Source organism: Alligator mississippiensis, chromosome 15, assembly GCF_030867095.1.
Source record: "Alligator mississippiensis isolate rAllMis1 chromosome 15, rAllMis1, whole genome shotgun sequence".
Taxonomy (NCBI): Eukaryota; Metazoa; Chordata; order Crocodylia; family Alligatoridae; genus Alligator; species Alligator mississippiensis.
Genome location: NC_081838.1, coordinates 30,473,980 through 30,485,509, shown reverse-complemented (window position 1 = coordinate 30,485,509; position 11,530 = coordinate 30,473,980). Strand labels below are relative to the sequence as shown.

General features: G+C 65.3%; 2 protein-coding genes across 2 annotated transcripts; both read left to right on the top strand.

Annotated features, from left to right (window-relative positions):
- CD22 (CD22 molecule) lies at positions 1-11,002 on the top strand. Its single transcript, XM_019496643.2, has 15 exons — positions 1-35; positions 1,052-1,115; positions 1,614-2,036; positions 2,431-2,727; positions 3,136-3,402; positions 5,045-5,308; positions 5,970-6,233; positions 6,687-6,956; positions 7,383-7,646; positions 8,020-8,119; positions 8,222-8,300; positions 8,443-8,576; positions 8,656-8,716; positions 8,896-9,565; positions 10,202-11,002. Exons 2-14 carry the CDS (start codon positions 1,082-1,084, stop codon positions 9,058-9,060), a joined length of 2,622 nt encoding a protein of 873 aa, XP_019352188.1. The 5' UTR covers positions 1-35; positions 1,052-1,081; the 3' UTR covers positions 9,061-9,565; positions 10,202-11,002.
- On the top strand, positions 10,209-11,261 carry FFAR1 (free fatty acid receptor 1). The gene is made up of 3 exons (XM_019496644.1): positions 10,209-10,365; positions 10,489-10,966; positions 11,240-11,261. Exons 1-3 carry the CDS (start codon positions 10,209-10,211, stop codon positions 11,259-11,261), a joined length of 657 nt encoding a protein of 218 aa, XP_019352189.1.
- The last annotated feature ends 269 nt before the right edge of the window (positions 11,262-11,530 follow it).

The following is an 11,530-nucleotide window of genomic DNA, read 5'->3' as shown; positions in this document are numbered from 1 at the left end:
CCAACTCCCCACATCCACCACAGGCATCACTGCAGGTACTCGACGCCTGGGTCTCTCTAGCCATTGCGGGGGGAGCCCTGGGGACCCAGGCACCTGGGTTCTCGGGGGGGGGGGGTCAAGGGGGTGCTGGCGTGATGGGCCCCGACCCTTGGGTTCTCTGGGAGTGGAGTGAGGCCTGAGCAGGCAGGGACCAGGGCAGGGTGCAGGGGGCTGAGAGGAGGGGACACCTGGGTTTTCTGGGAGGGGATGGGGTCCAGGAGGTTAGAGCAGTGGAGGTGGGTGCCCGGACACCTGGGTTCTTTATGTGGGGGCTGACAGGAGGGGGCAACGGGTCCCCGGACACCTGCGTTCCTAGGGGGGTGAGAGCAGTGGGGCGGGAGCCCAGATGCCCGGGCTCTCTGGCAGGGCAGCAGGGGCTGGGCTGCTCCCCAGGACGTGGGTTGCTTTTTTTTTTGTTGTTCCACAGGAACCAAAGGGACCCATTTTGAGCTTGTTTACCCCCAAAAGGAGAAGTGAGAGCGGGCAGGGTGGGGGGCGGTGGGGGCTGGGGATTGGGGCTGCATCAGGTGAGGCATGTCCTCCCCACAAAGCCAGAGCTCCAGCTACACTAAGCAGGGCTGGGACTGGTCAGTGCTCGATGGGAGACCCCCAGAGCCAGGGGCTTGGGGGGGGTTATAGGGGCACCCGCCTCCCCCATGCCCCCCCCCTTTGGGCTCAGTTCCACCCCAGAGGAAGCCACAGTGAGGCATGGGAAGCACTGGACCCTGAAGGCAGTTGTGGGGGGAAGAACCCAGGCATCCGGGTTTGCAGCCCCCGCACCCCCCCAGGCCCTGTCAGAACCAAACTGGTGCCAGAGCTAAGTTTAGCTGTGTTCTTCCGCCGCAACAGTGCTGCCGCCTGGGCCCTGCAGCTCTGGGAGGGCAGTGGGGTCAGAGACTGGGAGCCCAGACACCTGGGTTCGCCTTTGTGGTGGCCTGGCCTGGGCCTGTGCAGGGGGAACCAGGGGTCAGAGTGAAGGGTAGGACACAGACGCCTGGTTTCCTGCTCTCAGGTTCTCGCCCTTTGCCGTGCGGCCAGCACCATGTGGCGGCTGGCCTGGGCCCTGTTCCTCCCAGGTGAGTGGTGGGCGGGCTGGGGGCTCGGACGCCTGGGTTCCCTGGGTGGGGAGCGGGGCAGGGGGATGAGCCCCGGGGGGCTGGCAGCCCGGATGCATGGGATCTCTGGGAGGAGGAGAGTGGGATCTCTGGAGCGAGTGCGGGGGGTTGCCTGGGTTCTCTCCAGCTCCAGGAGGCTGGTGGGGTCTGGGGGGTGAGAGCAGGGGATTCTGGGAGCCTGGGTTTCTGCTAGCTCACGGAGACCAGGAGGGTCTGCAGGGAAGGGGCTTGGCATCTAGGATGCCTGGTTTCCCTGAGGGGAGCGGGCCTGGGGGCTCTGGGAGCCCGGACACCTGGGTCAGGAGTGGGGGTGCCAGGAGCCCAGACACCTGGCTTCTCTGGGAAGCTGCGATCCGCCAGGCACTCCCCTGTGCCCCCAGGCGCCCTGGCACTGTACATCCCCCTGGACTGGGATCGGGGCTGCCCCAAGCGCTGTACATGCCCCCTTCCTGCCCCCAGGTGCCCTGGGCAGCTGCCAGCACCCCGTGGAGATGCCTGCAACACTGCTGGCCTGGCCAGGCTCCTGCCTGCAGATCCCATGCCGCTACCAGGCCTGCTTCACCCCCTTCAGCAGTAGCACCCCAGGGCTTGTGCAGACCCTCGTCTGGTACCACAACCCCCGCTGGGACCCCAAGACCCGCAGCCACAAGGGCACAGAGCTGGCCCGGATCGAGGCCGCTGCACAGTCGGTCTTAGCCTCCAATGTCTCCTTCCTGGGCAACCTCGAGAGTAACTGCAGCCTCCTCATCTGGGATGTGGGGGTTGGGGACAATGGCACCTACGGGGTCTGGGTCAATGCCTCCCGCCCCCAAAAGAAGCCGGTGAAGGCAAAAGAGGAGCAGCACCAGCGGTGGATGGAGAAAATTGAGGTGGAGGTGGCAGGTGAGGGAACCCAGGTGTCCGGGAGCCCCGGTTCTTGCCCTTTCCCCAAGCCCCCATGTGCATCCCAGAGTGGGAGGGACCCAGGTGTCCGGGCCCCAGCTCCCACTGCCCCAGCCCACCTGCCCCCATGGCAAGGGGAGAACCTGACCCCTGACCACAATTCACCACAAAGGGGAATCACAGAGCAGGGTGTCCGCCCCCACCAACCCCCTCCTGCCCTGGGGCACAAACCCAGGCGCTGGGTCCTGTCCCACCCCAGGGAGTGAACCCAGGCATCCAGGCCCCCACCTGCCCTGGGGCACAAACCCAGGCATCTAGGCCCTCTCACCCCCTCCCGCCCTCGGGCATGAACCTAGGCACCCAGGTGCCCTGACCCATGCCCCTGTCCCCACAGCGGGCCGCCCCACGCTCCGCCTTGAGGGTTCGGGGCAGCTGCGGGAGGGGGCCCTGGCCCAGCTGCGCTGCTCCATGCCCCACCACTGCCCCCCGCGGCCCCTGAGCCTGGCCTGGGGGGGCCTGGAGGGCCTGCGGGGGACACGGTCCCAATCCTGGGCCCGGCTGGACACAGGCGGCGCTGAGACTGTGGCCCAGCTGGACCTCACCCCCCAGCGTGGGGACCACGGCCATGTCCTCACCTGCGCCCTGGATGCCCCCGGTGCCCCTGCCGCAAGCCTGAAGCTGCACGTGCTCTGTGAGTGGTGGTGGGGCTAGGACCTTGGGGCAGGGCTGGAAACAGGGGTGGGGCCAAGGGAGTGGGGTGGCAGAGGGCTGTGCCCATTTCTGGAGTGGACCTGAGTGCAGAGGGTGTGGGGCCTGGCTTGGGAGGAATGGCCAGTGGAAGCCCCGCCTCCCAGCCCACCCTGGGATGCCAGCTTGGGGCTGCCCTGGGCTGCTGGGACCCTGATGTGCCCAGCTCTGGGATGGAGGTGGGTGGTAAGGGGGCAGGGCAGGGCCCTGGGGGTGGGGCCTGCACTAGGGGTGTGTAGCCAGTGGAAGCCCTGCCCCCAACCCGCCCTGGGATGCCAGCTGGGGACTGCCCTGTGCTGCTCATGCCCTGATTCATCCAGCTCTGGTGTGTAATGGCCCCTGCCCCCTGCAGACCCGCCGAGCAACGTGACACTGACGGCGATGCCAGGGCCAGTGGTGACCGAAGGGCAGTCTGTGCGGCTGCGCTGTGACGTGCTCGGGGGTGCCAACCCCGCCATCTCCCAGTACCGCTGGACCCGGAACTGGGAAGTCCTGGAAGAGAAGAGCCCTCAGCTGGAATTCACAGCCCAGGTGCCTGGTTCCACTGGCACCTACTGCTGCACAGCCCAGAACGATGAAGGCAAGGACACATCCCCCGGCCTCAACCTCCGAGTACAGTGTGAGTGGGGGGGGTTGGGAGGGGCAGGGTTTGGGGTCAGGGCAAGAAGGTGGCTAGGACCATGGCATCTGACACACATACACACGCACACGTCACTACTAGGATTAGTTTTGCTAGAGCCCTGCAAGGATTTACACTCGGGTCTCTCCTTATGCAAGGGTTGCATTCCAAAAAAACCTTGCATAAAGTGAATTCACATAAAGCGAATCCATTATTACATGTAATTAATAGAGATACGTGCCATCCTCACTCTACTGCCCCCCCAAACCATGACAAATTCAAACAGTAATTGCACAATGCAATAACTGCTGCGCAGAGAGGCTGTGAGCTCCACACTGCAAGCAGCGGCATGCACCGCGGGCACTTTGACAAAGCAGCATGGGGTGAGCACCTTCTCCGCATAGCCCCGCTGTTCCCTGCCCGCCAGCCTCCACAGCCCGGCGGGCATCAAGCTGGGGCATAGGTGAGGACATGGCCATGGTCCCTGCGCTGGCAGGGTGAGGTCCAGCCGGGCCGTGGTCTCAGCACCGCCCGTGTTCAGCCTGACCCAGGATCGGGGCCGTGTCCCCCGCAGGCCCTCCAGCCCCCACCCCCAGGCCAGGCTGTTCATCCTGCGCTGCCCTGGGGATGCGCCTCCTGTGCCTGCTGCTCTTTGAGGGGTGCTACCCCATGCCACAGGAGGTGTGTGGCCAGCTCAGCGGGGTGGAGGGTGTTGGGACCAGGCAGGGAGAGGAGCTGAGTTGGGCCCAGGATCAGGGCCAGGGCCTGCTGTGCCCATGCATCTGCCCCTTCCCCTTGGAAGTGTGCACGGCAGCAGGGAGCTGGCCCTCCTGACGAGCCACTGGAGACTCTGTCCTGCTCCCTGCTGGGGCCCTGCAGCTGCACACTGCACACCCAGGCCCCAAGCAACCCCCCCGCTGGACAGCAGCCCCAGTCTTGCGCAGCTCCCTCCCTACAGCGTCCTCAATCCACCTCTTCCCCCCACTTACCTGCCAGAGCTGCCCTCGAGGCTACTTGGGGCCACGTGCATGTACTGTACGTGCACGTGGCGCCCCCGTCTCACCGCCTTCCTTCCGCTTCCTGCCAGCTCCCTGTGGGCTGGAATGCTGCCAGCCTGCAGGGAGCTCATTGCCGGCTGACTTCACATAACACTGTATTTTTCTCACACAAAGCAAATTTCTGGTATAAATAAGGTCGTCGCATATAAGTGAATTTGCACAAAACGAATTCACATAGAGAGAGACCCGAATGTACTTAAATAGTACCCCCTAATCACTATTACAGGTGTTCTCTCCAGAATATGACCTGACAAGTGGCTCCTTAGACATTACAGCAGCGACTGTTGGGGACACCGGCCTCGGGTCTTCCACTGGGTGAATGGGGTCTTAGTTTCTGGCTCCCCACCCCGTTCCAGCAGGGACTTGGCAGTTGTGTGTTATCCTAGGATCACAGCAGACCCCACGCACGCACACACGCGCACACGCGCACACACACACAGCCCAGGTGTTCGGGACACCCCCCAACCTGGGGCCCCAGTACCTGGAGGGTGGAAGCAGGCACAGCTGGGGGCCCTGTAGCAGGTTAGGGAGAGAGCCTGGGCGCCTGGGTCCCATCCCTCACCCCGTGTCTCTCCCCCGTGCAGATGCCCCGCGGGCTGTGGTGGTGATGCCGGAGACAGTGTTGCCTGCGCACGCGGGGGCACCTGCAGCGCTGCTCTGCTCCTGCCAGGCTGAGCCACCGGCCGCCAATTTCCACTGGTTCCGGGAAGGGCAGGAGCTGCCGGGGCAGGATCAGGCCCAGCTGCAGCTGAGCCCGGCCCAGCCCAAGGATGCCGGCGCCTATGTGTGCCAGGCCCATAACAGCCTTGGCACCGCCCGTTCTGCACCCTTTGACCTCGTTGTGCTGTGTGAGTACCGTTGCTGGCACTGGCGAGGAGGGGCAGGGCTTCCAGGCTGTCCACCAGCCCCTGGCCCCAGGTGCAGGCAAGCACCCTGAGCTGCCAGCTCCCTGTCTGTCAATCACGGGTGAGGCCTTGTCCCTTCCCAGCCCCAGGCCCTGTCCGCTTTCCAGGATCGGGCTCTCGGTGGACTCAAGCAGCTTCTAGGCCCCACCCCTTGTGACCTCGAGCCCCGCACCCTTTTGGCACTGGGCTCTCACTGGAGCCAGACCTGTCTATCAGCCTAAGACCCGACCCCTTTGTAGCCCTGGGTTCAGGCTCTTGCTCAAGCCTGACATCCCCCTCCCTGGTCTCTCCCACTCTTCCTGTCCATCATCCTCAAGCCCCACCCCTTCCAATTCAAGGCTCAGGCTTTCACCAAACCCAGGCCCTGCCCACTACCCCAAGCCCTGCCCATCTCAGCCCGTCATCCTCAAGCCCTCCCCCCTTCCAGCTCCAGGCTCAGGCTCTCAGCCAACCCAGGCATCCACATGCCTGCCCATCACCCTCAGGCCCCACCCACCCCAGCCTGTTCATCACCCTCAGGCCCCGCCTCCTGGCACTACCAGGCTCAGGCTCTCACCCTCCCCAGGCTCTGCCCACCCCTGTGAGACCCTCCTTTCGCCTGCAGACCCTCCGGAGGCCGTGTGGCTGACACTGGAGCCTGAGGGGCAGGTGCTGGAGGGCACGGGTGTGCGGCTGAGCTGTGCCGGGGGGGATGCCCGCCCTGCACCCACCTGGGCCTGGTACCGCGATGGGCGGCCCCTGCCACTCCACCTGCCTGGGCCCATGCTGGAGCTGAGTGTTGGCCCCCAGCACCGTGGTGCCTACTTCTGTGAGGCCCAAAACAAGCTGGGCACCACCCGATCCTTCCCTGCTGCCCTCGATGTGCTCTGTGAGTGGGGGCACTGGGGTGGGAGGGATTGTGATGGGGGGACTGGGGGCACTGAGATGGGGGACTGGGGACATTGGGGTGAGGGGCATTAAGGGGACTGGGGGCACTGGGGATGACTGGGGGCATGGGGATGGCAGAGGGAGGAGTGTGGGGGGTGTCCCAGACACCTGGGTTCTGTGCGCACGTGTGCGTCTGCATCTGCGTGTGTGCGCATGCACAACCCTGACCCCAGAGTTCCCTGCACATCTGGGTATCCTGGGGGTGGGAGGGGGGGCAGAGGGGGTGCACAGGGGGTACAGGAGTTGGTAGAGGGGGGCTGGTCCCAGGCAGGGGTGTGGCCAGCCAGGGAGGTAGGCAGAGCACGGGCCTGGCAGGGGGCATGGCCAGCTGGGCAGTGGGCAGAGCCTGGCTCTGACTGACAGCTCCCCTGTCTGTCCCGTTCCCCCCCCCCAGTCCGGCCAAGGGAGGTGCAGGTGGAGCTGCAGGCAGGGAGGAGGGTGCTGGCCGGGACCCCTGTGGAGATGCGCTGTGCCGTGGGCAGTGCTCAGCCCCCACCCACCACCTTCACCTGGTTCCTTGACAATGCCACACTGGGCCCCCCTGGCCCCGATTCAGCTCTGCACCTGCCCCATGCCCACCCCCACCATGCTGGGCACTATCACTGTCGTGCTGAGAACATCGCTGGCGCCACCAACAGCTCCTCCTGCTTCCTCAGCATCTGGTGTGAGTAGCATCCCACCCTCTGCTCCAACTGGGAGGGACCCAGGAGTCCGGGAGGGATCTTACCCCAGAGGGACCCAGAAGACCGGGAGGGTCCTGAGGCCCCAACCCCCTGCCCCTGACCTCCAGTGGGACCCAGGTGTCTTGGCCCTGACCCCAGGCTTAGAATCAAGGTGCGCTGACCTCTGACCCCAGGCATCTGACCCTAGAGCTTCGACCCCAGGCATCCAGGCCCTGACCCCAGGACTTGGACCCCAGCACCTGGGCCCCTGCCATAGGGCATGGAACCCAGGCGTCCGGGTCCTGACCCCTGACCCCAGGGCTTAGGATCCAGGTGCCTTGACCCCTGACCCCAGGCATCCGGGTCCTGACCCCTGGGTGTGGAACCCAGGCGTCCAGGCCATGATCCTTGACCCTGTGCCCCCGCAGACCCTCCACAAGCAGTGCGGTTGTTGGCGGAGCCGGGCGGGCGCCTGGTGGAGGGGGGCGCTGCGACGCTGCACTGCGAGGCCAAGGCGTGGCCCCACCCCCACCGCTACGACTGGTACCGCGATGGGGTGTGGCTGGGCTGGGGGGCGGACCCAGCCTGGCCTTTGCCCCGCCTCCAGCTTCAAGCCACTGGGACCTACCACTGCCGGGCCACCAACCAGGTGGGGGCCACCGACGGTCCCCACCTTGTCCTCACCGTGCACTGTAAGGAACCCAAGCATCTGGGACCCCCCCACCCCCACCCAGACCCCTGCCACAGATCCCATGGAGAACCAGGAACGCCCCCCACCCCAAGACCCACTGGGAGAACACAGGCATCTGGGAACCCTGCCCCCCAAGACCCCCCCCAGAGGAACCCCCCACACCCAGACCCTACCGAGAACCCAGGCTTCTGGGAAACAGGCCCCCCAAACCCAGGCACCTGGGAAGCCCCCACCCCCAGGGAACCCAGGTGTCCAGGAACCCCCTGAGGCCCCCCGGAGAACCCAAATATCCAGGACCCCCCCCGCCTCCCCCCCCGAATCCCATAGAGACCCAAGGTGTCCGGGCCCTCCCTGCTCTCACCCCTCCCTTGCAGACAGCGCAGCCACCATGGGGCGCATCACGGCCGTGACCTTGGGGGGCAGCTTGGCCCTGCTCATCATGCTGGGGGCGCTGGTGCTGGGCCTGCGGCGCTGGTACGTGCAGGGGACTCAGGCATCCGGGCCCCCACCCTGACCCCCCAGCTCCATCCCCCCAGAGAACCCAGGCGTCTGGGGTTCACCCCCCTGCCCCCACAGGAGGAAGCGGCAGCAGGTGCCCAACGACATTGTCCCGGTGGTCGGGGGTCAAAGGTCATTCCGGGTCAAGCGCAAGAAGGTGAGGTCATGGTGGGGCAGGGTGTTGTTCTATGTGGCTGTTTCCATGCGGCTGCACCCCAGAGCTGGGCGCATCAAGGGGCCTGTGTTACGCCACGTGCTCCACCCCAGCACTGGCTGCATCTGGGCCCAATCCTGTGCAGGTGCGGCACCAAGAGGGCGGAGCCAGGCTGGGGTTCCGCCCCTCGGGTCCCCCAGGGACCCCTGACGACGCCCTCAACTACTCAGAGATCCAGTTCCCCCCTGGCTCCCATGACGGGCCGGCCGCCTCCCCCAGGTAACCCAGGGGTCCGGGCTAGGGGGGATCCAGGTGTCCAGGCTGCTTCTTATTGCCCTCTCCCCCCAATTATTTCCAGGATGCTGCGGGGCGACACTGTGGTCTACAGTGTCCTAAAAAAGCCGGATGGGCCCCAGAAGGTACCAACCAGGGTGGGGCTGCAGGTCGGGAGTGAGGGGCACTGGCAGGTGTGGGGTGGCAGGGGCTGTGGGTCAGGAGTGAGGGGCACTGGCAGGTGTGGGGGTGGGGCAGGGGACTGCAGGTCAAGAGTCAGGGGCACCGAGGAGGCTGCCCCCTGCCCTTTGCCCTTTGCCTCCAGGCCGAGGCACGGGGCGACTACGAGAATGTGGGGCCAGCCGAGGAGCCCGAGCTCCATTATTGCTCCCTGGTGCTGCCTGTACGCCCTGTGCGCCGCCCTGACCCCGCCTGGGACTCGGACTCGGACTCAGGGGGCAGCGTGCAGTACGCTGCCCTGCGGCACTGAGCACCCTGCACCCATCTCTGGGGGGCACTGCGGGACCCTGGCCCCATAGAACAGCTGCCTGCAGAGCCCGGGTGCCCGGCTGTGGCTGAAGGATGGAGAACCTAGGCGTCTGGGAGAACGCTGCCATATAACATTGCCTGAGAGAGCTCCATCTGGCCTGAGATGCACCCAGCTCTGGGATGGAACGGCCAGAAGCAGCTGCATATAACAGCCCAGGTGGGCTTGATTGGGCCCAAGATGCACTCAGCTCTGAGGTGGAACAACTGAGAACAGCTGCATGTAACAGAGCTCAAGAAAGCGTGATCAGGCCCGAGTTGCGCCCAGGTCTGGGGTGGAATGACCTGGAACAGCTGCATCTAACACAGCCCAGGAGGGCTTGATCAGACCCAACATGCACCCAACTCCGGGGTGGAACGGCCAGAAACAGCAGCATATAACAGAGTCCAGGACAGCTTGAATGAGCCCAAGATGCGTCCAGCTCTGGGGTGGAGCTTCTGGGCCCCGGGTGAGTGTAATACCACCTGGTTTTCCTCCCCCAGCCATGCTTGGTCCTGTACGGGCCACACGCCAGCCACATGCCCCACCTCCTGCTCCCCGCCCCCTCCCCACAGTCATAAATGTCCTTTATGGACCATTACCCCTGGACGCCTGGGTTCTCCGGGATCCCCGGGGCGGGGCCTGTTGTCGGGGCCAGTCTCTAGGCAACAAGTCTCCATCCCTTCCAGCCCATTACCCTCGAGGCTGTGGGTGCGGGGCCACGTACAGCACCTGGCGTGCGGGTGAGACTGGTGTGGGGGGGAGCTGGGCTGGTGTCCTGGACGCCTGGGTTCTCCCTGCTGGGGGAGGGGTCCTGGCGGGGGGTGTCAGTCTCCCGGGTGCCTGGGTTCTCCCCACTCTAGGATGAATCTGGGAGGGGGCTTTCCTGGGTTCTCCCCACCCTGGGATGGGTTTGGGAGGGGGGTATCCTGGACACCTGGGTTCCTCATGCCCTTGGGCAGCTCCCAGACACCTGGGTTCCCCTCATCCTGGGATGGGACGGGGAGGGGGCATCCCAGATGCCTGGGTTCTCGCTGCTCCAGGATTGGGGGGGGGAGAGAGGGGGATGCCTGGGTCCCTTCTCACCCCTCTCTCCTCCCCACAGGCCCACCATGCCCACCCCGGACTGGCTGGGCCTGTGTGTGAACGCAGGGGCAGCCGCCTTGGGCCTGCCAGCGGCCGGTGCTGCCCTGTTCCACCTGGCCCGGCTCCCCCCAAGCCCCAGCCGCATCTACCGCCTGCACCTGCTGCTGGCCGACCTGGCGCTGGGTCTCTGCTTACCCCTGCGTGCCCTGGAAGCCGCCTGGCCTGGCTGGGCCCCGCCGGGCCCCCTGTGCCCCCTGGCCACCCTTGGACACCTGGGTTCCCTCTACGCCGCCGCCTGCTTCTCAGCCGCTCTCAGCGCTGGGCGCTGCCTGGGCGCCGTCTACCCGCTGCTGTACCGGCGCTACCGTCAGCCCCGCTACTCCTGCTTCATCTGCGGGGGGCTCTGGGGGGTTGTGGGGGCCCATGGTCTAGCCCTGGTGGCCCTCGAGACCCCCTCCACCTCCAATGGGACCCTGGCCTCAGTTTGCCCATCTGTGCCGCGCTTGGGCCTGCGCCTGGAGCTATCCATGCTGCTGTACTTCATGCCGCTGGTGCTGGCGGCTTTCTGCACAGCTGGCTGCCTCCAGGCCCTGGCACGGTCCCGCCTGGGCTGGCGCCGTAAGCTGCGGGCCGCCCGCGTAGCGCTGGCCTCACTGGCCCTGCTGCTAGTCGCCTCGGGCCCCCACAACGTGGCACACGTGGTGGGCTTTGCCCAGGGCCAGGATGTGGCCTGGCACCACCTGGCGTTGCTGCCTGCTGCTGCCACTGCTGTGCTGGACCCACTGTTGGGCCTTGCGGCTGAGGGACGGGGAGCTAGGAGTTGTAGTGGGGGGGGGTTGTCGGTGGTGTTCCACCCCAGAGCTGGCTGCATCCGGGGGGGATAGGTGGGGTTGTGTGTGGGGGTTGTGTTGTTGTACCCCAGACCTGGCAGAATCAGGGTGTGATAGGAGACATTATGTGTGGCCTTTTGTATTGTTCCACCCCAGAGCTGGCTGCATCTTGGCTATGGAAGGCTTGTCTGTATGCTGTTATGTGTGGCTGTATTGTTCCACCCCAGACCTGGCTGCATCCCAGTGTGATGTGAGCCCTTTCTATGTGCTGTTATATGTAGCCATGCTCCAGCTTGCTCCACCCCAGAGCTGACTGCATCTGGCTAGCAAATGAGCCCTGGTTTGGATGGTGTTATCTGTGGCTGGGTCACCTCATTGCTCCACTCCAGAGCCAGCTGCATCTGGATTATGGGAGGCCTTCCCATGTGCTGTTGCATGTGGCTGTCTCTCATTCCTCCACCCCAGAGCTGGCTGCATGTTAGTGGTGATTGAACTCTATTATGTGTGCCATTATATAT

Coding starts and splice junctions, on each gene's coding strand:
- CD22 (XM_019496643.2), top strand. CDS start 1,082: ATGTGGCGGCTGGCCTGGGCCCTGTTCCTCCCAG. Junction 8,577..8,655: donor GGGCCGGCCGCCTCCCCCAG/GTAACCCAGGGG, acceptor AATTATTTCCAG/GATGCTGCGGGGCGACACTG. Junction 8,717..8,895: donor AGCCGGATGGGCCCCAGAAG/GTACCAACCAGG, acceptor CTTTGCCTCCAG/GCCGAGGCACGGGGCGACTA.
- FFAR1 (XM_019496644.1), top strand. CDS start 10,209: ATGCCCACCCCGGACTGGCTGGGCCTGTGTGTGAACGCAGGGGCAGCC. Junction 10,366..10,488: donor GCTGGCCGACCTGGCGCTGG/GTCTCTGCTTAC, acceptor CCTGCTTCTCAG/CCGCTCTCAGCGCTGGGCGC. Junction 10,967..11,239: donor ACTGCTGTGCTGGACCCACT/GTTGGGCCTTGC, acceptor GTTCCACCCCAG/ACCTGGCTGCATCCCAGTGT.